Source organism: Typha latifolia, chromosome 14 (assembly GCF_019914945.1).
Source record: "Typha latifolia isolate L0001 chromosome 14, TyphaL0001v2, whole genome shotgun sequence".
In the NCBI taxonomy this organism is placed as follows: Eukaryota; Viridiplantae; Streptophyta; class Magnoliopsida; order Poales; family Typhaceae; genus Typha; species Typha latifolia.
In genome coordinates this window covers 1,779,082-1,802,590 of record NC_133099.1, presented here as the reverse complement: position 1 = coordinate 1,802,590, position 23,509 = coordinate 1,779,082, and the positions used below count along the sequence as shown (strand labels likewise).

General features: G+C 38.2%; 4 protein-coding genes across 10 annotated transcripts; 1 reads left to right on the top strand and 3 right to left on the bottom strand.

Moving 5' to 3' along the window:
• Positions 1–53: 53 nt before the first annotated feature.
• On the bottom strand, positions 54–4,369 carry LOC140801489 (polyamine oxidase 5-like). 2 transcript variants are annotated; one of them, XM_073156647.1, is made up of 10 exons: positions 4,050–4,369; positions 3,254–3,369; positions 3,024–3,112; positions 2,812–2,925; positions 1,838–1,925; positions 1,662–1,747; positions 1,458–1,560; positions 1,179–1,276; positions 565–994; positions 54–413 (listed from the first exon to the last, which is right to left on the bottom strand). In XM_073156647.1, exons 1-10 carry the CDS (start codon positions 4,075–4,077, stop codon positions 219–221), a joined length of 1,347 nt encoding a protein of 448 aa, XP_073012748.1. In that variant the 5' UTR covers positions 4,078–4,369; the 3' UTR covers positions 54–218. The 2 variants fall into 2 exon arrangements, with proteins under 2 accessions (XP_073012748.1, XP_073012746.1); XM_073156645.1 differs by having other exon boundaries at positions 54–480; positions 4,050–4,368.
• Positions 4,370–5,873: 1,504 nt separating this feature from the next.
• Positions 5,874–8,717, top strand: LOC140801044 (protein OXIDATIVE STRESS 3-like). Of its 2 annotated transcripts, XM_073156036.1 has the most exons (3): positions 5,874–6,257; positions 7,929–8,129; positions 8,213–8,717. In XM_073156036.1, the coding sequence occupies exons 2-3, from the start codon at positions 7,933–7,935 to the stop codon at positions 8,544–8,546; spliced, it is 531 nt and encodes a 176-aa protein (XP_073012137.1). In that variant the 5' UTR covers positions 5,874–6,257; positions 7,929–7,932; the 3' UTR covers positions 8,547–8,717. The 2 variants fall into 2 exon arrangements, with proteins under 2 accessions (XP_073012137.1, XP_073012136.1); XM_073156035.1 differs by lacking the exon at positions 5,874–6,257 and having other exon boundaries at positions 7,796–8,129.
• A 261-nt stretch (positions 8,718–8,978) lies between these two features.
• Positions 8,979–14,049, bottom strand: LOC140800719 (zinc finger CCCH domain-containing protein 32-like). 3 transcript variants are annotated; one of them, XM_073155524.1, is made up of 4 exons: positions 13,915–14,049; positions 13,742–13,828; positions 11,558–11,668; positions 8,979–11,390 (listed from the first exon to the last, which is right to left on the bottom strand). In XM_073155524.1, the coding sequence occupies exons 1-4, from the start codon at positions 13,933–13,935 to the stop codon at positions 9,333–9,335; spliced, it is 2,277 nt and encodes a 758-aa protein (XP_073011625.1). In that variant the 5' UTR covers positions 13,936–14,049; the 3' UTR covers positions 8,979–9,332. The 3 variants fall into 3 exon arrangements, with proteins under 3 accessions (XP_073011625.1, XP_073011626.1, XP_073011624.1); XM_073155525.1 differs by having other exon boundaries at positions 13,751–13,828; XM_073155523.1 differs by lacking the exons at positions 13,742–13,828; positions 13,915–14,049 and adding an exon at positions 12,669–13,109.
• On the bottom strand, positions 14,013–22,121 carry LOC140800718 (auxin response factor 12-like). Of its 3 annotated transcripts, XM_073155520.1 has the most exons (16): positions 21,953–22,121; positions 21,658–21,825; positions 21,469–21,578; positions 21,291–21,389; positions 21,153–21,209; positions 20,914–21,069; positions 20,735–20,819; positions 19,833–19,923; positions 19,587–19,751; positions 19,387–19,509; positions 19,049–19,124; positions 18,592–18,739; positions 16,039–17,009; positions 15,757–15,947; positions 15,534–15,647; positions 14,013–14,421 (listed from the first exon to the last, which is right to left on the bottom strand). In XM_073155520.1, exons 2-15 carry the CDS (start codon positions 21,698–21,700, stop codon positions 15,560–15,562), a joined length of 2,403 nt encoding a protein of 800 aa, XP_073011621.1. In that variant the 5' UTR covers positions 21,701–21,825; positions 21,953–22,121; the 3' UTR covers positions 14,013–14,421; positions 15,534–15,559. The 3 variants fall into 3 exon arrangements, with proteins under 3 accessions (XP_073011621.1, XP_073011620.1, XP_073011622.1); XM_073155519.1 differs by lacking the exon at positions 21,953–22,121 and having other exon boundaries at positions 21,658–21,847; XM_073155521.1 differs by lacking the exons at positions 21,469–21,578; positions 21,658–21,825; positions 21,953–22,121 and having other exon boundaries at positions 21,153–21,205; positions 21,291–21,374.
• Positions 22,122–23,509: the final 1,388 nt, after the last annotated feature.

The following is a 23,509-nucleotide window of genomic DNA, read 5'->3' as shown; positions in this document are numbered from 1 at the left end:
AGCCGGGTCAAACATCATAAAGAAATGCAAAAAAAGTATCTGAGGCTATAAAATTTGATATCTCAAGAAAATTTGAGAACTATTTATTGAAAGATGGCAATTGAGCAACAGAACAAATGAAATCATAGATTGTTCAGCATGCTGATGTTTAGCAGGCAAAATAGTCCACTACATCCTAGAAATCTGGAGGGGAACCATGACCTCAGTCATCTCCTCCCTTAACGCGATTTGAAAGAGATCTGAGATACCATGCTGCACTGATAGATGCCTTCGGCAGTCCTCAGCAGCTGCGATACCTGATGAATAAGCTCCGTGAACAGATCCAGAATGATCAATACTGGCGGCTTCACCAGCAAAGTATAGATTATCGACAGGAGCGCAGAATCTCTCGTAGGTGTCAGCTGGTTTTCCAACTAAATCACATGAATAAGACCCGAGAGAGTTAGGATCTGTACCCCAACGGGAAACTAAATACTGAATCTGCAGTGGATCATGCAACTTTGTTAATATTTTTCTGAAACTAAATAAAGAAAAAATAATAATAATTACGAGATTGAATTTTACCGGATCAGTGGCATCTGGTAGCATTTTCTTCAGCTGCAACATTACTAAGTTAACAGTTTCTTCATCTGATAGCTTCTCTATATCATATGCAAACCTCCCAGCAGCCATGTATACAAGGACAGGATGTCCTGTAGCCTTGTGAAGATTAAGGAAATAGCCACAGGCATCAGATTTCGGGGCTGCAATTCCTAATACTTCTACATTAGGCCAATAAACAGTACTAAACCGAAGAGCTATCTTGTTCTCATAGCCAACACCCATATCGGAGATGGCTGAGGCCTTCCACTCTGGTAGCTCAGGCTCAAACTTGATCAGGTTTGCTTTGAGAACCCCAAGAGGCACAGTGACAATGGCAGCATCAGCTACAATATTTGTTCCATCCTCCACAGTGACAATGACTTTATTGTGACGCTGGAGAATTTTGATAACCCTAATTGTGATCATCATAAAAAGGATAGTAAGAAGCTCGTGAACAGGGAATCTTACACTGATTGTCATGGTTATATAGCAACTTAGCGTAAACAAACTTGGGAGATAGATGAGATTTGAGGTGCTAAAAGGTAGTTTATGGTCCGTTACAAGGTTAAACATGCCTCACACAAGCAATAACATACCTGTGGTTCAATCGTATATCAAGATCTTTAGCAAGAGCTTTTATAACAGGATCATATCCTTGCACCATAAGTCCATGACCACCAGAAAGAACATGCTCCTGTATATTTACAAAAATTAGAAATAGTTGAACTATTACAAGCAAACTCTTCTGGCTGATTGACAAAGGTCATTCTCAGTTTCCTACTAAAACACAGGTTTCAAATCTATTCCATATGCTGTGTTATCGAATATTTAGAGCACATAAGGGTCCTCAATGAAAGATATGATAACTAGCTTACCTGGTCCCAGTTTTTCAGAGAGATAGTATCCACATCTGCAGCAAACCATGCCTCCATTCTGCAAATGTACCATTGCAATACTTCATACTGTAAACCCTCTTGCCTGCAACATGAGGACAGCACATCAAATAATTCTAATCTTCCATTCAGCCAATAAGAATAATTCTTTCTTTTTGATCTGTATGATTTTCTACTAGAGCCCACCTCAGATTTGGATGCCTATCAAGAACAATGGAGATAGCTTCCAGGAGGGACATATCGTTGGCATGTTCATCTCGTATTTTCACTGTCTGAAATAATTAACAAGTTTAGCCTCCAACATTTAATTAGAAAAGGAAGCATATAGCAGAATGGAAAAAAAATGCAAGTGAGCAAAATACCTCCTTAAGAATTCTCTCAAATATTTCTCCCACTTCAATAACTAGTTGTTGAGGCACTTGATGACCATCCTTATCAAACAAAGCATAGCTACACAACCGCAAATATTCAGTGTTTCGATGAAAAAAAAAATCAATTTCGGCAATCAAGATAACTCAGAAGAAGAAAACCAACAATTAATAAACCTAAAAGATATATGCAGTATCCACTGAATTCTGCTTTATATTTAAAGGGGAGTTATACCCTGATACAACATATTGACAGCAAAACAATGAAATTCTCTTTCACAAGCAAATAATAATGGTGATTTTGTTATAGCTCATTTCTTAATAATCACTATGGCACCAGGGTCAAATTAATAGGACACATTAGTTAGAAAATGATCTTCCAAACTAAACAGAAAAATGTTCGCCAATTGAGTGTTTCAGTAGAACCATCCTCTGATCAATTTCAGGTAAACTTGTAAAACTAATTAGAAATCTTTATGTCAATATCAAGCCACATGTCCTGAAAAATTTACTGGTTCTGTCCAACCAATTTAGGTACTAAATCATACTTCTGTAACAACATGAAACATAACATATCAAGCTTAAGTTGTATTCCATATGTCAGGCGAGGGATCAAAAGACTCAGAACAACATAATAAGCAAAACATATATATGTCATATCACCAAGATAATTTCTACACAAACTCAAACGAGATGTTAAAACCTGCATGTATGAGTTATCACCATTTCAATAGATTAGTTATTGGAGCTTTTATCTGCATAATATTTTAGTCTCATTGGCATCATCTTATATTTAAAAAGAAATTTAGAACACAAATTACTTCCTGCGAAGTCTGAATAACTAAATTTAGGCCCTTGCATCAGTAGTAAACACATGAACTTTAAGATTGAACAGACAACACACACACACACATATTCAAAGCAAAATGAAACTAGAGGAAAGCATCATATAGACTATACAGAAGTACCTTTCGAGATCATGGTCATACAGGACAGAGTTGTCCCCACTGGTGCGATATAATTTTAGTCCTAGACAACGAATCAATGGTGCCAGAGAATTTTCATTGCATGCGCCATGTAACCTGTACAGTAGGAGAAAACAAAATTTCCATGTGACCAAACTTCATTTCAATTCAATCAGGGAAAGCAAGTGTAGTCCTTTCTTTAAGAGTATGCTCACCATGATGCTCCCATATCAATTGGACAGCCAAACGAATAGTCGGTGTGCACCCGACCACCAAGTCGATCCCGAGACTCTAACAAAGTAACCTGTAACATAACAGGATGATAAGTTCAGGACAAGTATGTAAATAAACAGACCCATCAAATGGCAAGAGCTAAACAACAAACCAACAGCTGCAAAAATGATCTGGGACTACCTTGCTATAAAATATATTGGTAAAAAATCACCTTAATTGAAGCATTATGTAATGCTCGTGCAGCAGCAACACCAGAAATCCCTCCACCAATCACAATGACAGAAGGCGGAGAAGTTTGAATCCTCTCAAAGTGCGAAAAAAGAAGACCTGATTCAGGAATATCACAAAATCAGCAATAATATAAAGTGTAAATATAGATAAAACAAATCACATCATTGACAATAAATAATGCTACAAACTAGACACCAACCAATTATGCATTAGCAGCTACAATTTTCCCTGAAATAGAAGTATTACTAATCCACCAATTAATCCATCCTAATAACAACTACACATGAGCAATACGATGACATTTTCTAGTAAAATATAACTCTATTTCAAGAGGAATTAATTGCGGATATAATATCTTGCACAAAAGAAGTTCAATTTCCAAACTTTCCTCATCTCCTTACATAATTGCTGTTTGATCTGTTCCTCCTCGCCCAAAATAGCTAGGATTATAGAATATTCCACGCATTAACATGCACTTGTTTTAAAAAAAAGGATCAAAATAACAATTGCTTACGACAGCGACATCCAGCAACCAAAATATTCGTAAATTTTCAATGCCTTACTCGACCATAATCCACGTCACGTCAAAAATAACAAAAGAGGACCTCACAGGTCCTATTAAACAACCAAACAGCATAATAAAAGTACCCAACAGGACAAATCAATCAATCAATCAATCAATCAACAAAACCATCCAAAATCCACCACCCATTCGCCACCCGAGACGTAAAAGATCACAAATCCAGCCAGATCACAGGAAGAGGAGATGCGAATACCTCCGATGGCGAGACCCTTCTGATCCATCAACTCTGGCCCGGAGATCGAATCACAAAAACGCTTAATATTGCACGAGATTGCGATTAAAGGGGAGATTACTACTACGTATAGGAATCGAATGGTACAGAATAAAGATCAGTAGGCCGTCCATGAAGCGGCTCGCATCCGAGAGGCGACGAAGCTTGTCAAAACAGCTCATGCGTGAAACTTTTCCCAAAAAAAAAACCCTCAAACCGGCAATAATGCGATCCAGAGGACACAGAAGGAGAGATCTAAGAACCCTTCTCTTCCCTTCCCTTCCCTTCTTAGATCTCCACAAGAAGAGAGGAGACGAAGCTTCCAGCTTTAAATAGACGAGAGCGGTAGGAGAGAGGAAGACGGCTGTTTTTTTTTCCCTACGGACGAAGATACCCTTTTAGTTTCCGATAGATACTGGGATCTGAGACGGTGTTAGTTTCGTAATTTGAGAAAGTCTATCCCGGGATAGGAAGACGGAAAACTCCCCAGATATTTTAGAATTTTCCCAATCGAAATAGGCTTTGTACGGTGAATTAGTTTAGTTTAATGAGGGTAGATTTGTCTTGTAAAAGGACGGTTCGCGGATTCTCCTCGTGAGCGGGACCGCGGACTATCTTGCGGTTGAGATGTTTTGATGGGAAGCGACGAGGAAGACGCCGATTTGGACGCTGCATCGTTCTCCGTGAATCCGCCACGTAATTGTCTCCGGAAACTATTGTTCAAAATTATTGAGCTATTTTCTTTTAAAATTTAATTAATTACTGTTAAAACTAAATTTAATTGAATAATAGAGCATTTTACTCTTCTAATAATTTGATATCATAGTTTAATAAAAGAGTTTTTTTTTCTGTGACAAAATTAATAAGAGATAAATATTTTAGACTCTAAAATAGCGTTATAACGTACTTATTTACTTTTACAATCAAACAATTACTTATATATATATATATATATATATATGTTTTAGTCTAATAAATTATTGACATTTAACTCTAAAGGTATCTACTTAATTAGCCAATGTGTTTGAAAAGTATGCATGCACCCAACAAGTCTAGTAGAGTTGGTAATAAAATATATATATATATATATAAAATATTGAGGCATATAAGTAAATAAGTAATTTTTGAAGGGTACACATGTAAAAATATCTGTAATAAGAATTAGAGAGACGTGGAAAGTGGAAAACTTTTTGAATTAAAAATAAGGGGACAAGAACACATGGAGAGAGAATTAGATATTTTGGTGGGGGCAGTGGGGTCCACAAGAGCTTCTCCGTTTTTCTTTCTTTTAACGGTGTTAGTGTGAGGTGGATCGAGAGATTGGGTGGATTGTTTGGTCGGCAATGAATAGGTTTAGGTTGAGTGTGAGTTTTCACACGCTGCAAAGTCTGTGTTATTGTGTGGTCGAGCAATTCATTCATAGTTCTTATGATTTTGAATATGGATTGATGGCAAAAACAAATTTTTTTTTATGATTTATGTTCTTGGACATTTATGAGGGGCTGCATAATACTGATGGATTCAGTTCAGTTGATTAGGTTAAGAATGACCACCGAGCGAGTCGAGTTAGGTTTGAGTTTTTGAAGACTAGCTCATGTCGAACCCTAGGTTATTTCTCAGAGCAAGGTCCTTTCACGGGTCAACTTGGTCGAGTCGGACTAGATTGGAAGATGAGAGATTTGTTACTGCTCACTCACGGGTTAGGTAAGCAATTAGGTCAAGTCGGATGAATCGAGCCTCAAATTATACATATACCCTTCACTGTTGTTAGAAGGATAAAAAGGAGGGACGAGAGTTGTGAACCGGAAACTCTAAATCCTAAATTTTAAATGCCGACACATAAATATTCTTTAAAGAGGAGCAAAGCTGGAAAGAATGAACATGAGCTCAAGTGTTACTAGAGATGATGAGCGAAGATGGACAGCCAAGTTGGAGACTATGCCACTGAGAGGAAGGAGAAGGATTCCGATGAAGAAGGAGGCAGAGCAAGATGCCAACTAAGACGGAGACCAAAGAGGGCATGAGTCATAGGTGTAAGCGGTGACTAGGCTTGGCCTAAGCAGCTCGTCTCCACCACCCATGAATCCAACCGCACAAGGGGTCGACAAATCTCGAGACCAACGAGGAAGAGGAGAAGAGAAGGGGGAAAACCCTACCCCTCTCGTGAGGGGAAGAAGGCAGCAAACGAAGGTGAGGCCAACCCTGAGGAAAAAAAGCACCAGATCTATTAATTTGTAGGGAACTTTAGTTAGATGTCTAAGACTAGAGATAAAAAAAAATGCTTGGACCCATCACCATGGCTTTCAGGCCCAACAAAGGATAAAAAAGCCTGCAACCTTGAAGGTGTAAAGCGAAAAGGGGGGTCTTTACAAAAGAGAGATTTCTCCAGGAATCTTGGATAAAACTTTTGTTTAAGTAGAATATATTCGAGCCATCAGGTCGCAGATAAGTGTTTTATTCGTGGATAAACCTCTACTTATCGTGGTTCTTAATAGCAGTATTGCTTGATTCCCAGCTTGGAAGTGCACAGCTTTACTTCCCTCCTCTTTACGAGGCAAAACTTTTGGTGGCCAAATTTGCTTTGTAAGCTCTTGTCGGTTAATTCCCCTTCACAACTAACTCTATCTCTATTCTTCTATAATTAAGGAATGGGAATCGATGGAATGAGAGGTGATGATATGTGATACAAGTATAACCATTTCCTAAAAGCTAGACATGATTACTTTAATGCTCCTATTATCTCATATAATGTTAAGAAGACCAATAATTAAGCATGGTGACACTATGTAAAGTCACCTACGTACTCTTATCATGAAGCCAATAAAATAAATTAGCTGATTAATTAGTCAATTTTATATGTCGACTATGGTTTTTTGGCTGTACTTGGAAAGGATCATTTCTCAAATCTTGGAGCTTTTTATAATCGTAATGACTGTTAATATAGGACAAATTACAATTTACCTTAATGATTTGACTCAATTTTAACTTACCAGTTTGTATAGATAAGTTGCTAAATGACCAAATTATTTTTACTATTATCCATTCAGAGCATTTATCCATGGGCATAATTCATTCATTAGTAATACTCCATCTTTTATAAGAAAAAGTATGGTGGAATTAATTGGAAAGCCTGGACCCTAATTTTGTTATTAGTGAAAAAGGTTAGTAGGTAAACCCACTCCAATTTGCTATATCTTTAAAACTTAGAACTAATATGAGTAACAACAAACTCACCACTTATCCAAGCTCCATTAGTCTAATTACGCAATGGAAACGGCCCATTGACAAAAAAGATACATTTAGTTAGATAAGCATTGGAGACCCTAATTGAGGACAAATTAGGTAAAGCTCTCCAGATAAGAAGACATTAACACCAGCACAATCTTGCACCTTTTAGGTCCAGATCTCCTTGTGGGCCCTTCCAAAGCTTTTATTCTAAATAATGGATTTAAAATAATGCCGCAGACAAAGGCGTTGGGTGGTTTTATTATGATTTATGAGCAATGGATGGCTATGTGAAGTAACACATGTGTGTACAATGGTGTTCTTATCCAGTGTTCCCCTCTTCCTAGTATACCAAGAAAGAGGGGGGCATGGATAATATTATGTGGATAACTCCGAATCTGCCGTCAAATTTCGTGCAAGCCCACCAATCCTTATCCTCACGACTTCCTCTCCCTCTTATTTTATATGCATATATATATAAATAGCCCATCTTTGAGCCCCACTTGAAGGTCTTACGACATCTTTATACGAAACTTCATGAGATACACATGTTATAGTACTTATTCACAAGTGGAGATTTATTCAGGCTATATACACTGTTATTATCTATCTGGGTTTTTATCCTTCTGAGTTCAGGTTCATGGATCATGCTTCTATGGACATGCATGGAATCATGTCTGAGGAGGAGGAGGATAGTGTTGAATCCATGTCTTCTTCATTAGGGAGCTTTTCGATGGATTCATCCTCTACTTTTAGTGACGACGACGATGATGATGATGATAATGATGATGGTCCTCTCTATGAGATGTCCAACCTCATAGCTCAGTTGCCTTTCAAGTAAGCTAGCTCTTTGTATGTACATGTCTTGTAGTATGTTAGTATAAACCTTGTAATATTTTTAATTTTTGGAACTTTGTTAGGAGAGGGATATCAAAGTTTTACCAAGGGAAGTCTCAGTCTTTCACATCCTTGTCAACTGTGAGGAGCTCGGAGGACCTTCCCAAGCCTGAGAGACCATGCAAGAAGAAGAAGAAGAAGAAGCTCAAGTCATCTGAAAGTTATGGAGGGGGTTTAGATAAGCACAAGTCACTTAGCCCCAAAGGTTGTTCAAAGACTATAGCAAAGAAAGCACCAAAGGGTTCCTTGTCTTCACTTCTTGCAAAGAGGCATAACTATGTAGCTGGTAGACATCCCATCTCTCAATCTCAACAAAGATCTAGCAATCTTTGTAACCATGCCCTCTTGTTTGCTTGAGGAAGTCTGCAGTGTAGGGATGAAGGGGGGCCGACTGATCAAATCCTTTTTGGTTCTCATAATAATAATTTCTTTGATTTGTGGAGATAAGTTGTTCACAGTATTCAGGAGTACTTTTCTACCACTATTTTCTAGTGGATCGAGAATTTTTACCGAGTTTTAGAAGGCAAAGATCTCCATGTCACTATTTAATTGCATAATTTTTGGATCAACTTCTAATGAATGGCCTCCTGAACCATCCGTGTATATAGTTGGGTTTCTCTACAAAGAAGTCTGTATTTGCGTAGGAATTGAAACCAAAACAGACTAATCTAATAGGTCTACAAATTTTATTAAATTAGGAAACAGGCAGTGAATATAAAATGTAACAGATAGACCTCATGGATTGTATCCAGACAGCACACTTGAGTTCCAGAAAAACACAGCACCATGTTAAGAAGTCAAAATACACCCTCATTGGTGATTCATTATGTTATAAATTTGCTGCATTAATAAAATAGGCAACAGAAATAGCCAGCAATCTGTTTATGTCACTAGTACAAGGTTTAGAGAACAAGGAACAAAATCACAACTCTTAATGGGGTCAACCTTTAAATTCTCACTAGATTCTCGCATTTCATATCTGACCTGCTTCACCAGGCTTATAGAAGAACAGGATTTGGCACTATTAATTTAAAAAAACATAAAGCGCCACCATGATTCTCCAAGATACTCAAGAAGCAACAGTGAGGCCTTCCACTTCGAGCAAAGCAACATATGCAACAACAGTCTCTCTCTACATATATCTCAAGAGAACATGACACCAACTTTCCTTGTGAAATCGTCCTCCTCGTCAAACTCATCTTCATCATCTTGATATGCATGCTCCTCTTCTGTTCTATAGTCTCCATCCTCTATCGTGTCATAATCAGACTCTCCAGCTCTCTGATCATAATGTTCCATCTCTTGATCCTCCACATTGTCCATGTTGACAGCATCCGTAGTTTCAATCATGTCTTCTTTAGAGGAAGATTGATCATTATAATTTATAGCCTCGCCCTCTGCATGGATCAGACCCTCCTCTTCCTCGTCATCAGTTATTTCAACTGTGTGTCCTTCAAGTCTACTGGCATTATCCTCATTTCCTTTCTCCGCTGCTTCTACTGGAGGCATGGATTCCACCTCTGAGGCTGATACTAAGACAGAACTACCAACCACATCTTCAGCGTATCTTTCACTGCCTCCTCCAATACTGGAAAATGTCCTATTGCCAGATGTTGCTTCCCTTTTCCTTTTCAGAATGACACTCAGGGGCATTGGACCATCGAAAGGAAGAGAACCTTCAGACTCTCCTGCTTTTGTAGAGTTCTTGAGACCCAGATCCATAGAAGTAAAACCCATACTCTTGGTTGACTGCTCTCGAGAGCTCTCTGTGGATTTAGTACCTTTCAGCTCTGCAAGTCTTTTTGGACCAGCAAAGTTCAATGACTCTATATCATCTCCTTTAGTCAGCTTACCTCCAAGGCTCCTTGCACCTGCAGCAAACTCCTCACTTGATCTTTGTCTTACTCTTTCCCCATGTCTCCTTGGGAAGTCCAATGACCTGACTGGAGACAATCTGCCATGAGGCCTTCCTCTGTCCCCTTCTTTCTCAGTTTGCAAATCAACTTTATCTGGTGAAGATCTCCCAGGAAGTCTTATTCTACCTTTGAGTCGGGTGCTTATGGAGCTTACACGAGAAACATGTTGTTGGTCCCTACGAGTATGGTGCCCACGCTGTCTCTCCTCTAAGTAGTGACCATCCCTCCGGTAGCGTTCAGCACGGCCATCAGATCTTGAACCGTCAAGTCTTCTTTGCTTTAGTCGATGGCGTAAATCTGAACTGTCAATTTCATGATGGTTGATCCCTCTCTGGGAGACCCTTCTTTTGGACAGCGATGATCCGTCCAAGACCCTCTCAGGTGAAGTCTTACGTTGTTCCCGTTCATAACTATCATGAGGCTGTCCAAGCTGATCATACTCAGCCAGTTCATTGTATTGGTCTCGTTCATATTTGTGCACAAGTTCATGATCATGATAGTACTCATAATCATCCCCGGGGTTCAAGTTCCTTCCATCTTGTAGTGCTCTTGCATACTCATCTTCGTTGTGTAGGTAACCAGTGTCATCATCATCGTTGTCCACAAGGACATCAAAGCCTGGAGAAGACTCCCTTAAGAACTCATCAGACTCCTTACCATTAAGAGCACGGCCATCTGAAGGCTGAACTTCGTAATATTGGTCCATGTTTTGCACATACCCACTGGCGACAGGAAGATGACTCTGATGGAATCTATGGTCATCATCTGATGAATTAGTTGGCAAACTTTTCTTTAGCAACTGAATATCCTTTGGTGCACTTGCAGCTTTGGTGAAAGATTTTGCAGATGTTGGAGTTGCTTCAATGGGCTTATCAACAGTGACTCTGGGCTTAGCAACACATGCTGTTGGCTTATCAACAGACGCTTTTGGCTTATCAGCACCAATTATGTGGTTGTTCTGTTGAGTAAGTATGTGTTGCTGCCTACACTCCTTGATACCCCACAAATCCTTCTTTTGGGTCATAGGTGGCTCAACAAAAGAGGTAGAAACCTTTGGCACTTGGTGCGAGATAGGATTGCCAGCTGCCTGTGTCCCATGCATGAAAGGGCATTTATCACCTTTCAAGCAGTTGCCTTTCTGAAAGTAATAACATGGAACAATCTGTTTGCTCGTGTTATATGCGGGAACAACCGATGCAGGTACTTGTGGAGACAGTGAAGTGTGCGATGGAGGAGGTGGAACTGGTCCTGAAGTTGTTGGGACCCCAAACAGACCATCCAGTGGCTGAAGAAAGAACAACAGCATTAGGCTTCTAAAATGGTAATTTGGAAGGGAAAAATCATTTTCATAATTAAGCATTAAGAAAAAAAGTGAACTACATTAATAGTGATATAAGCTTCAACTGAAATAAGCTGAGTGCAAGTATATAAACTGTAGAATTAGAATCTCACCGGATGCCGGAATGAACATTTTGGATTCAAGCAGTTGCCATTCAACCAATACCAACAATCCCTTGGATTGACCCTTGCCCCCTCACTGTGGCGATACTCACATTCAGAGCCCTGCATAAAAATGGTAAAATGAAAAGATCGATCAGAAAGGGAAACATAATATCAAACAGAAATGTCACCAACGCAGATTGTATCTATCAAGCAGCAAATAAACATGCAGCGAACACAATCTGACCAAAAGGGGAACAATGTGATACCTACAGGATGCGACATTTGAAACAGATATTTATGAGATTCTCACTAATTGGGTCAAAAGAATCTCAGATTTAAATTAGCAATAAAGCAGCCTATAATATCATATCACAAAAATCTCATACCAATAATGAAGGGATTACCGAGGTCAAGAGTGCATGATGCTATATCCTTATTCAAGAATGAACTGAAACACATGCTCTCACCAATCAAATACCGGAATTGGATATTTTCTACAGCATTTACAATTCCACATAGATACATGAGCTACCAGAAAATTGATGAGAAACTGACCGAAAAAATGAGGTGCAGATTATTAGACCCTTGCAAAAATGAATCAACAATAAAGTAGTCAAAGAACAAGGAATTTAGTGCTGCACCATGCTGACTTTGAACCATCCAAAAGGTAAGTGTATATAATCACTACTTCGTACCAAAAGATCTACTATTCACGTAAAGCCAGAGGAAAAGAAACATGACTTCCCATCAGGAGCCTCTTTGAGAAAATTAATTTAACAAATCGCATGAGTAATAAGACACTGTCCAATAATTTTCCCATATCAATTGCTGATATCCTGATCAAATCAATCTCAACGAACCACCGAAAACTATCAAAGTATCAATACATCTCAAAGTCCTAGCTTTCCTGCATTTCCACCACCAGAACCCTAACCCTATACTTCCAAGGTCCTCCAAGAAACTAAGTAACTAGAACATAAAATCTGTCGGAGCACCTATGTAAGGAGTCCTTTCCAGCTCAAATCAAGTAAAATCAACAACGAACAAGATAACATCAGGGAAAGAAAAAATAAGAACCAGAACCAACCATAAAAAAAGGAAGAAGAGACAAGAAGGGCACCTTCTTGCAGGTCAACGGTGATGCGAGGAAGTAAACGCAGTCGGTGTTCCTCTTTTGCGCCTCCTCCTCCGCCGTCAACGGGCGGATCTCCTCCTGCCCACCGCCGGTTTCCATCCCTCTCCTCCCAAAATCTCTCCTTTCCTCCTCACAACACAAAATAAAATCCCAAAGTCCTAGATCAATCTATCTCCTCCAACGAGATCCAAGAATTAGGAGCTCGACTCGAAAAAGATCCGAGTTTTTAGGGCAACGATGGCGGCGAAAAAAAGGAAGCAGAGATAGAGGCGACGGCAATTGAGAGAGAGCGAAAGGATCTAAGGAGGAGGTGATCGAGGCATCAGATGAGAGAGAAAGAGGGACTGGGGTCGACGATGGGGATAAAACAAATAGCTAGCGAGCGACCGAGCGAGAAGAGAGAAAAGCTACCATACAGTTCTATTTGCCGATTTATTGACTGGAATCGTTTATTTATAAACATTTAAAAAAAAACTCTATAAATTTATAAAATTTCATTCTGTATATATTATTAATTTCTGTAATCTGAATTTTTTTTCGTAAATTTCATCATTAGTCTCAGGAGCAATCCTATTATATGTATAGAGTTCGTCACATATAGCATGCCGAACATAATTTATCGCAGTAATATAAAATGATTACTTTGGCAGGTAAATCATACAACGAGTTAAACTAAATCTTTTCCTTTTAAGCCATTTGCTTGTCCTTGGAATGATTGTTGTTGTCGGCTATTTTGCTGATTAGACCACTAGTTAAGGTATAATTCTGCTAAAAGAAATTTGTCAAATTTAAATCGTAGCTATTTAGTTGGTACATTATCTATAATTATTATTAGATGCAAACCAGCACAATCACAATCGCACCTAAAAAGAAATACAAGTATGATTATGATTTTCCACATAACTAATAGCTGGGGCGCATCAAGCAATGTTCTAAGGCTAAACACCTTACTATGATATTCCTACTCCTTGGACAATCGTTACTATTATGCAGGTCTGTTGTTAGTGATATCAATCATTTGATAGTCTTTGAAGTGGCAATGGTTGGATTTTTCTCACTTTTCTTACACTGATGAGCATCCAACTGAAATGTCCATGAACTGCTTGTGTGAATTTTAAACCTTCAACTTGGTCGACTATCCCCACCTGGAAAGAAAACCACATAAAATAAGGAAACTCCAGTTTGCCTCAATAAAATGGTAGTAAGAGACAAAAGAATAGGTCGGCACCACCCTGCTGATACATGTCTCCATATTTGTCTGGCTGTTGGAAAAGAACAGTTAAACATCCATTAACTCAAATATGTAAGTATAGCAACAACTCACAAAAGTAGCACACTATCCAAGCAATTTTTCCTCCAAGTTATAAAAGTTTTGCTTTTGAGGCACAAAGTTCATGAATTGCCTGAATGGAAAATTCTACCAAATAGCAAAGAAAATCATCTCCAAAATTCTGAGCTTAGAGAAACGCCTGATGACACTTGTAACATGATACGAGCGGCTCTAAGTATGAGGGAATTATAATCCCTAAGGAGGATACAATAAACTACAAGTGGTTGAATAGAGGCACATTGTAGCAACCACAAGAAAAACAAGGGAGCTTTATAACAGACTGATGTTTGTGATATCCATACAGGACAGCAGAGAGATGCATGTTTTACGAAACTACCGCACCCCTTCGAAGAAGCATGACCGAGAGCAACCTAGCAAAAATTCACTGCTGAATGTTCCAAGTGAAACCTGCAATATCAGAACCAGCCAACCTAAGAATCTTAAAATGGATATTTGAAAAGTATATTGGCCTGGCATAGAGTATATTTATTACTCATAAAGACAGAAAGATGATTTATGTATAAGATTCAAAGGATACATCTAGCTTATAAATATATTTAATTTGGGCAACCATCTTCAAACCAACAGTCCTAATTTTACAAGTAAGAATTTTGAGAGATTATAAGTAAAGCTAGTAGGCCATGATGCAATATACTAATAAGGTATTGAACAAAATTGTTATGCATATAATAATAAAGGGAAATTATATTTTACTCTCATATTATTAGTCCTAAATTCACTTCATCCTCTCTATAGTTTCGTTTATATCAATTTATCCTCTTAAGGTTTAAACTAAAGTGCATTGTTAATTTTCCCAACATATTTGATTAAACTAAAAATCGAATTTGAAGATAGTCCGTACAAAATAAAGTTGTAAAAGATTGTATAAACTTTTCAACACATTTAAAATAATACCTATCGAATTTTAAATAATAAAAATATGACAAATATATAGAACAGATATATTTGCATCATATATTTGTCATCTGAAATTTAATCGGTATTATTTTAGATGTGTTGAAAAACTTATTAAATCATCTATAACTTTGTCTAACGATAATCTTCAAATTTGACATGTAGTTTGATCAAATATGATGAAAAAGATAACGGTTTTAATTTGAATGTAACCATAGGAATAAAAAAGTGAATTTGAGCCTAACCATAAAGGGGTAAACTATAATTTCCCCTAACCAAAACATTACAAGTACACAATTTAAACTTTTAAAAGTACTAAAATTTGACATCAACTCAAGTTTAAACTTCAACCTCGTTCTATTTCCCCAGTGAAGGCTGCAATTAAGCAAGCTATCTACCCTAATGCATATAAACAATAAAATAGGTTTCAAGATTTCATAGGTTCAGCAAAATATGCATTGTAAGTTTGTGACTATGTAGACATAGATGAGATGAGAAAAATTACTATTTACAAGGGATAGAGTTTACCATATATCAAAGAGAGAACTCGCTCAACAAGGTAATCTAGAATATTGCACTCACATAAAAGGGCATCTATGACATACCATGAACTGTTCTGATTCTGAGACAATTACAGGGGATCATTTCCTTGCTTTCCCATTTTCTGAACATCCTCAGGTGAAAGTATCTTAATATACCACACACTATTCACGAATGACCTGTAATTATGGGGAAAATGCTCAGTTGCAAGATCATTATGCAAGCAAGAAACAAGTAGGAAAAGCACATGGGTCGAACAGAAACAAATGCCCTTTAATTATTTCTTACTCCCATGGGTCGTCTCCAAGGAGAAGCACATCGTTCTCCCTGTCGACAAATACAAGCTGCCAGCCTGATCTATGCGGGTCTTCCAACTGACCCTTAATACTAAACATCTGACCCAGCTCTTCACGTAGTTCATCATAGTTGTTGAACCGGGTAATATCCAATGACCTTCCTACTGATCCTGACTTGTACACCTGCATATATATAATTAAGAAATATATCCATGAAGAAAGAGACTTTTTATTCAAAGTGTGTGAAGAGTTTATAATTATATGTTGCTCTTACCTTTACAAACGTTTTGGTCGATGAATCACTCTCTCCTGCGTTTTGCAGCAAACCAGATGACTCATCCAGACAACTGTACATTGGGTTCTGAAGACATGAGGATCCGTATGGTACTCCAGATACATCATTATCAGAAAAATTTGAAGTCAGACCAGGCACCACATTATAGAGCGAAGAAGAGTCCATATTAGCTGCAAGCAGATGATTCTGAATACCACCACGACCATTTCCTGGTTCAACAGAACCATCCTTTCCAGCAAGTGATGGAAGCAAAACAGAGCTCCCAAAAGATGTCGTATGTGACACCATTAACTTTGGTTCCCATGCTGGTTGCTGCTGCTCACTTATCATAAGTCGACTGTTTCTTGAGAAGTCCATAACATTTGAACTTCCTTCAGGAAAACTAGATTCTAACACGCTTTGAGCACTGTTGGAAGTGAGGTTTGTTGAAAAGTTCATGCTTGGATCAGGCAGGCCAAATTTCTGGCACAAATGTGAGGGTAAAGGAGACTGCTTCTGGAACATTGAATTATTGGGGACCTGATAAGTTTGCGTCTGTAAGCTCTTCTGCTTCGGATCATTGAGCAGTTGCTGTGGTTGCTGCAGTAGCTGCAATTGCTGATGGAGAACATTAGATGTGAAGATATCTGGGAAATTTTGGGACTGAGGACCTAGTATTTGCTGCTGATTGGTTTGGTGGGCTATTTGCTGCTGCAGTAATGGGTTTATATTGCAGGATTCCTGAGGAGACTGCATAGGTTGCTGGATGGGTAGAAATTGTTGTCTCATATAACTGCTGCTTGGTAAGGCAGCAGCTGCCATCGCTTGGTACTGGTCATGATCATTTCCCAGCAAGGCAGACTGGACTCTCTGTTGGCCCCAGGAGCCCATACCAGGTGCCTGAAAGTTCAAAGATTGAAAGTCTCCTACTCCAGTGACCCCTCTCAGCCACATCAAAGCATTGCTGTCATCTTGTTAATAATAAAATTAAAGAAGAATTTAGTATGAGAAAGGCTAGATTCCAAGGTTTACTTTTATAGCAGATCTTTTTATGCAACAATCAATTTCTACATTCAAAATAAGATGCATAATGTTATCAATAATGAAAATGAAACTGTGCATGAACAACGAAAAAGAATACTCCATCACTCTCATTTAGAGAGCCATGTCAAGTTATCAACAAAAAGAAGCATAATAAAGCCAATGACAGGTTGTCAAACACAGTACTAAATGAGAATACCAAAATGTCAATTGATGTATCATTTCACACATTTACAATGGCTCATGGTTGTCGGGTTTTATAAAGTAAGAGGTGACCAAGAGCACACAGAGGATTCAGAAGCAGAAGAAAGCATTTGAAATAAAATAAATTCATCCAGGTTGACGTCACACAAATTCCTTGCACTTGAAGAGACTAACATTGACTTCTTGTGAAAAATAACTGGACCACCCGAGCTACTTTTTTAAGCTTCATACCTTCAAATTGATTAAAGGTGCAAAGGAATGCTTTCTAAGCACTGAAAAGCTTCAAGGAATACATGAACTTAGGCCTCGTTTTGTTTTATGTAATATAGCAGACTGCATGTATGTAAAGAGTTGCAAGAGTTCTACTCATCATACTACTCATATACCAGTTTAGTGCCACTCACAGTAACATCAAATAGTTCCAACTTCCAAGTACTCTGTCCTATTGAGCGTTGATAAATAAATATGGCCCTTGATAGCATCATGCGCCAGGACTCTATCTATAACAGAAACAGTGGCAATGGCAAATGGCAACAATAGAGTTGGATGATAATAGAACCTCAAACTAAGTAATGAACATCAAATTGGGCATATTGACTGTCTAAAATAGAAACAAAACAGCTTATAGCTATTATCTATTAAAATGATTAATTTCTTGCAGATCTGCAGATCTGCAGATCTCTGCTCCAGAATTCATGCTAAGGGTGATACTGTACCTCAGGCCTGCAAGTGCATTTATCTCATCCTGATCAATAACTAACCTAGGCAAAAGGCAGACTCTTCCTTAAGAATAAATGGAGTTAGTTTATTAGCACCCATGCTTTATCCATTCTGAATTTTGTGATTAATTTACTAAATCCCCACAACCAATGACCACATGATGCTTCACTTAAAGTACTTAATAACCTCACTGTAATTCATATATAACACCAGAAATTCAATCATGTAGTGAGGAGGGTATTACTTGATTTTACCTTTTTAGGTACAGTGGTAACTCTTAGAAAGACGATGATAAGAAGAATGTCAAATGAAATCATTTGTCAGTTGCTTTTCTTATTATATTGCTGGGCACCTGTAGTTTTTCCAAATCCTTCCTTCCTTACAATGATTTATTCCTTCTGTTCTCCTTTCATGGAATATTATACTTCAGATTTCAGAACTTGCATGCCAATAGTTGGGTGATCTAGTTTACACTTTCTCTTGCAGTATGTAATAATACAAGTGGAAAAGAAACTTCGCCACAAGTGTATTTAATAGAGTAAAGAAATTGACAGACTAGCACCATGCAATGAAGCTGAGAATATATACCATTAAGAGCAGGTGCCCCAGGATACCAAGGACGTTTCAGCCTGAGTGGGAACAAAGACGGATACATGGGAAATGTTGTCAAAGGCTCAATTTCCCATAATGAAACTCTAGGTGGTCTCTCACCTGCTGTTGATTCATCCCAACCCACCTGTCATTGTCAAAATTGAACAGTTCCACAATAAAATTTAGGCCTTGTAATCTCAGGATTTGATTAGACTAAAAAGGCTGAAATAAATACAATATAAAACACAAATAAGAAAGTCAAAAAAAAAAAATGTTGGTGATAGGTCATTATTATAGAAAGCAGTTGATCTTCATTGATAGGTATTTATTATAGGAAGTACCTATCAACCACAGATTCTGATAATAGCCAAAAAGTGTTGCAAGACAATTTAAAGTTTTAAACACTGTAATCCAATACAGAAAGTAGTTGATCTTTTAGACAGTTCACTGTTACCTTGACTGATCTCCAGTGAGAATTTGGCCAGCGTATTTGATCCATGTCACTTATTTCTGTTATCGTCCCCATGTACCTGGATTTGGCATTGCATTTGTCATTTTTCTAGAATATTGAGACTTAAACTAAAATTTATTTGGACTTGGAGCAACAAGCTATAGATACTCTTCATCTGTGATGAAATGAACTTCAAGATGACCACAGAGTGCGGAGAAATCTTAGTAATCCTATGGACAGCATATTCATATACATTCTATGACCAACAAAATTCAGAAAATCCTTACACACGGAACAAATGTTAGCTATAGTATGATCATGATTAAACACTGCTACCTCACCTACGTACACTCGACTCTTCAGTCTCAAATAGCATTCGAAAACGCATCCCAACTGATATTCGAGTGTGAAAAACAGCTTTAACATACTTTGAAAGTGATATCACAAACTCAGATGGACTTGCCCTGAAAAATTGCACCAGCAACAACAGATTTAGTAGGACACAATACAAACAAAGAACAATCTTGATTGTTCAAGCTACCTTGGGTTATAGAAAATGGTGAAACGGCTGTTTGTGGCTGCAGCATGAGCTGCTGCTGCAAGGAGCCCTATGTGCATACTGTCGCTTGACAGAACAGATGAAGGCATTACAGTTTGTGGTCTATTAGCACGTCTTATTCCCAACAAAAGCTGGTTCTTTTCGTTCCTAAACCACATAAATACATAACAAAATAGAGTAAATCATACCAAATTTTAAATGGATCGAGAGGAAAATGGTAAAACTAACCATATAAAAAGAACCGAATCGCCAGCTACAAGTCTCTTGGCACTGACAAACACACTCCAGCCAGTAGTTAATAGATGCCTTTTGGGCTGTCCTGCAATAATAATAATGTATGAATGCATAAAAAACAAAAATAATTTTCAACAAAACTTTTTGCTAACCTTATTTGCTGCATAAAGTTTCACTTCTAGGCTATAAATGAATAGTGTATTCAAGAATAAAATAATCAAAATATTTCTTTAAAACTCAGCCACACCCTAAAATTTAAATATCAGTGATTGATACACCTTATGAGATATCGTCAAATGTTTCTGCCATTTATTTGCAAATTAATCACCGCTATGGTATATCATAAATTTGTGAAACTAGTAAAATTAATTCAGTTTTTGTACATTTTGGACTATGGACCTGTGTCCTTACAGAATCAAACAGTCAAAACAAACGATCTACAACTGTAAAGCTGAAGAAAATGAAGCTGATTAGATTGACCGTGTTTGAAGTCACATGTAACATTTACTCCTTGTCAGAAATATCTATATAAGTTGAGTCCACATCTTAGATGGTCCACAGCTCAAACGATTAAGTTTTTAGATCGAACTGGAATCTTCTATTCATGTCATATTGTGGTTGCACTGTAGACCTTTTCTCGTGCATCGTGATTAGGTTTGAAGTCTAGGTCCAGCAATCTGTATTAGATTAGAGGTGGTAAATTAAGCAGTTATTCATCAAGTGGGCCCAGACTTAGCAGAAAAGCTTCTGGACTGTCTATCATCATAGTGTAGCTTGGAATTCAGAATTCCTACTGAATATATGACTTCCAAATCAAGATGTAATTTAGTGCATAGCAAAGATATCCCTAAGCATGCAATGCACACAGAAAAAAGAAAAAGTGAGAACTCACTTACCTCGGAAAATGTGCCTGAACTTCCACTCAACATCATGAATGTCCCGAGCAATAAGCTCCTGAGTTGGAGGTTGCTGCGAGAAGTCCTACAAACAGCACTATTTCACTGGTTATTCATAGTGACGATGCCAATAAGTTAGATGACAAAGCACACGCAAGGCATTTAGACACTTATCACACCAGAGGAGGGAACACTCTCTCGGCTGCGCGGCGAGGAACAGAAAACCCTCCATGAGTACTTGTATCACTTGCAGTCAAAGTCTTACAGAAATAATTCGTCGGTTGCTTGCTCATAATGCCCATCTCAGCTGGAAGATAAGCATCATTCTGTTCTTGCTGCAAAAATACCAAGTTTATCCAATACTTTTATTCAAAATGTTCCCTAATAGTTAGAACCACAACCTCAAAATTAGGTTTACCGGGTTCAAGGGCTGCAAGGTCATCTGCGCATATACTTCATCTGTTTCAACATCTGCCTGAAGAATTACAACCAATCAGCAATCCCAAAATGTCATATTTTCGGACCTAATTGACTCTAAACGCTATCAATAACTCACATGCATTGTAACATCATGCAAATGGCAGATCAACTGGGGAGGCAAGTTTGGATAATTTGGGATATGGCCTTCAACCTCCTTGTTCGTGGACGCGGCGACCTTGAGTTCCAATACCAAGAAAAGATCAACAAACAAGAAAAGCATTCAGCTTTGGCTACCAAAAGGATAGAAATCTCACCTGCTCGCTGTGCCCCTGCGGGAGGTAGACGACACGGGTCCCCACCGTCGGCAGGCAAACTAGAGGGCCGGCGCACGCGTGCCACAGCTCCGAATCCAAGCATTTCTTCTCTGCAAACCCAGTGTCACTCTCCCCCCCCAAACTGAAAATCGAGAAGAAACAAAAGAAAAAACAAAAAGACAAGGTCACCTTCTTCCGGCTGCTGGCCAAGGCTGCCTCCTGGGGAGTTCATCTCCAAAACCCTAATCCTCACAGCACCTCGCAGAAACGCTCCTTGATCGCTTCTCGAAGCCAACCGAGCTCCCAAAAGCCCATTCCCCAAAAATTCACACTCCCGCTCCTCAAAGCAACGGCATTCTTGCATAATCGGAGAGAGAACCCCTCGTCAGCATTCCACATCCCATTTCAAGGAACAAGCAAGAACAGAAACTCTAAAATATCGGTAAATAGCTAAGGAGGAGACAACACACTCGAGCTTACACACCTCGCTTGGACGTAAACCTCAACCGAGCTCCGAGAAGCTCCAGATCGCCATGAGAGGACTCTTCGGAGAGCAAGTGTGGAGAGAGAGAGAGCCAGAGACAGAGAGAGAGAGAGGGGGGGGGGACCTGCGAAAATTAGGTCAAGGGCATTTAAGTTGGGGGCTTAGGAACACTGGTGAGTTAATTTTGATGGGTTTTAAGTACCGCCTACGGTCGAGTACGAGGGGGCTATAAATTAGCAGTAGCCGTGAGGGGACGACGATGACGACTACGGCCTCTTAACAGAAGACTGGGTGTTGACCGGATTTATCCTCGGATAAGAATGTCTTATCCTCGGATAAGAATGTCTTATCCTCGGATTGTCCTGCTATTATCCCCCCCCCATTACTAGTGCTCTTTCCTATTGCTCTTAAAACTTAACTATTCTGACATACCTAGACTTAAATCTTATGTTTATGAGATTTACTCTATAAATAATAGTCTTGTCCTACTATGTCACATTATGGGTGGCTCGTTTCCGTCGCATCCATTAGATGCGTGTTAGTGCCAGTATCTAAAATAATTTGGATGTCATTTAAAAGAATACACATGGAGAGCTATAAAATTTAAACATATACAATCAGAATCTTTAAATAAAATATTTCATTAGGTTTAATTATAAAAATATATATATATAATATAGTAAAATTTTATCTACTACAATCAAAGTTATTAAATATATTTAAATTAATGCATTAGTGTATATCCGACAATATACGCAACTAAACTTGTACAAGATTGAACTAATTCAAGTATTTTAAATAGGTTTATAAAAATTATATATTTATTTTATTTGATATAATACGAAAAATTAGTGAATTAATGAGATATTTTATGTCAAATAGTTGGAATGGATGTTTCGATAAATTGATTTATAAAGTATACACAAGGAAAGTTGGCCAAATGTAAATATTAGAGGCAAATATAATTGAAGTCATTAAATACATAAAATTTAATATATTAGTATATATCTGACGATAACGACGTGCTCTACCCAACATCCACAGGTCAATGGGCCCACATCGAAGCCCGGTACATTTCATGGGCCAATGGCTTGGTACTCTACCATCTCTGTACATGCAAAATACTGTTAGGTTAAATGGCATTTTTAGTTTATATAAGCACAGATGATGGAGGAATAGGATGCAGTTCCAATTGTCACATCAAAAATGGCCGTATGCTTCAGAGCTCTTATGGTGATGTGATATATCTGGCATGCAAATAAATTGACCTATATGCGAATTGACTGACCATCTTTACAATGGCTTGTTTAACCTAACATCTGATCATGATACCTAATTAACATCCTTCCATCTTTTCTAAATCAAAAGAAAAAATAAAAAAAATCCTTCATCTCGAAGGGCTGCCATTTTAGAAACTCATAGTTCCAAAGAGTTTGGTGCATGATGATGCTTTTCATTCACAACATCTTGAACTAGTGAAGCTGAAAAATCTCTGATTTAAGTTCAACCTCTCTAATATATAATCTCCAGACTACTCTCGGTTAAATGTCTATTAAT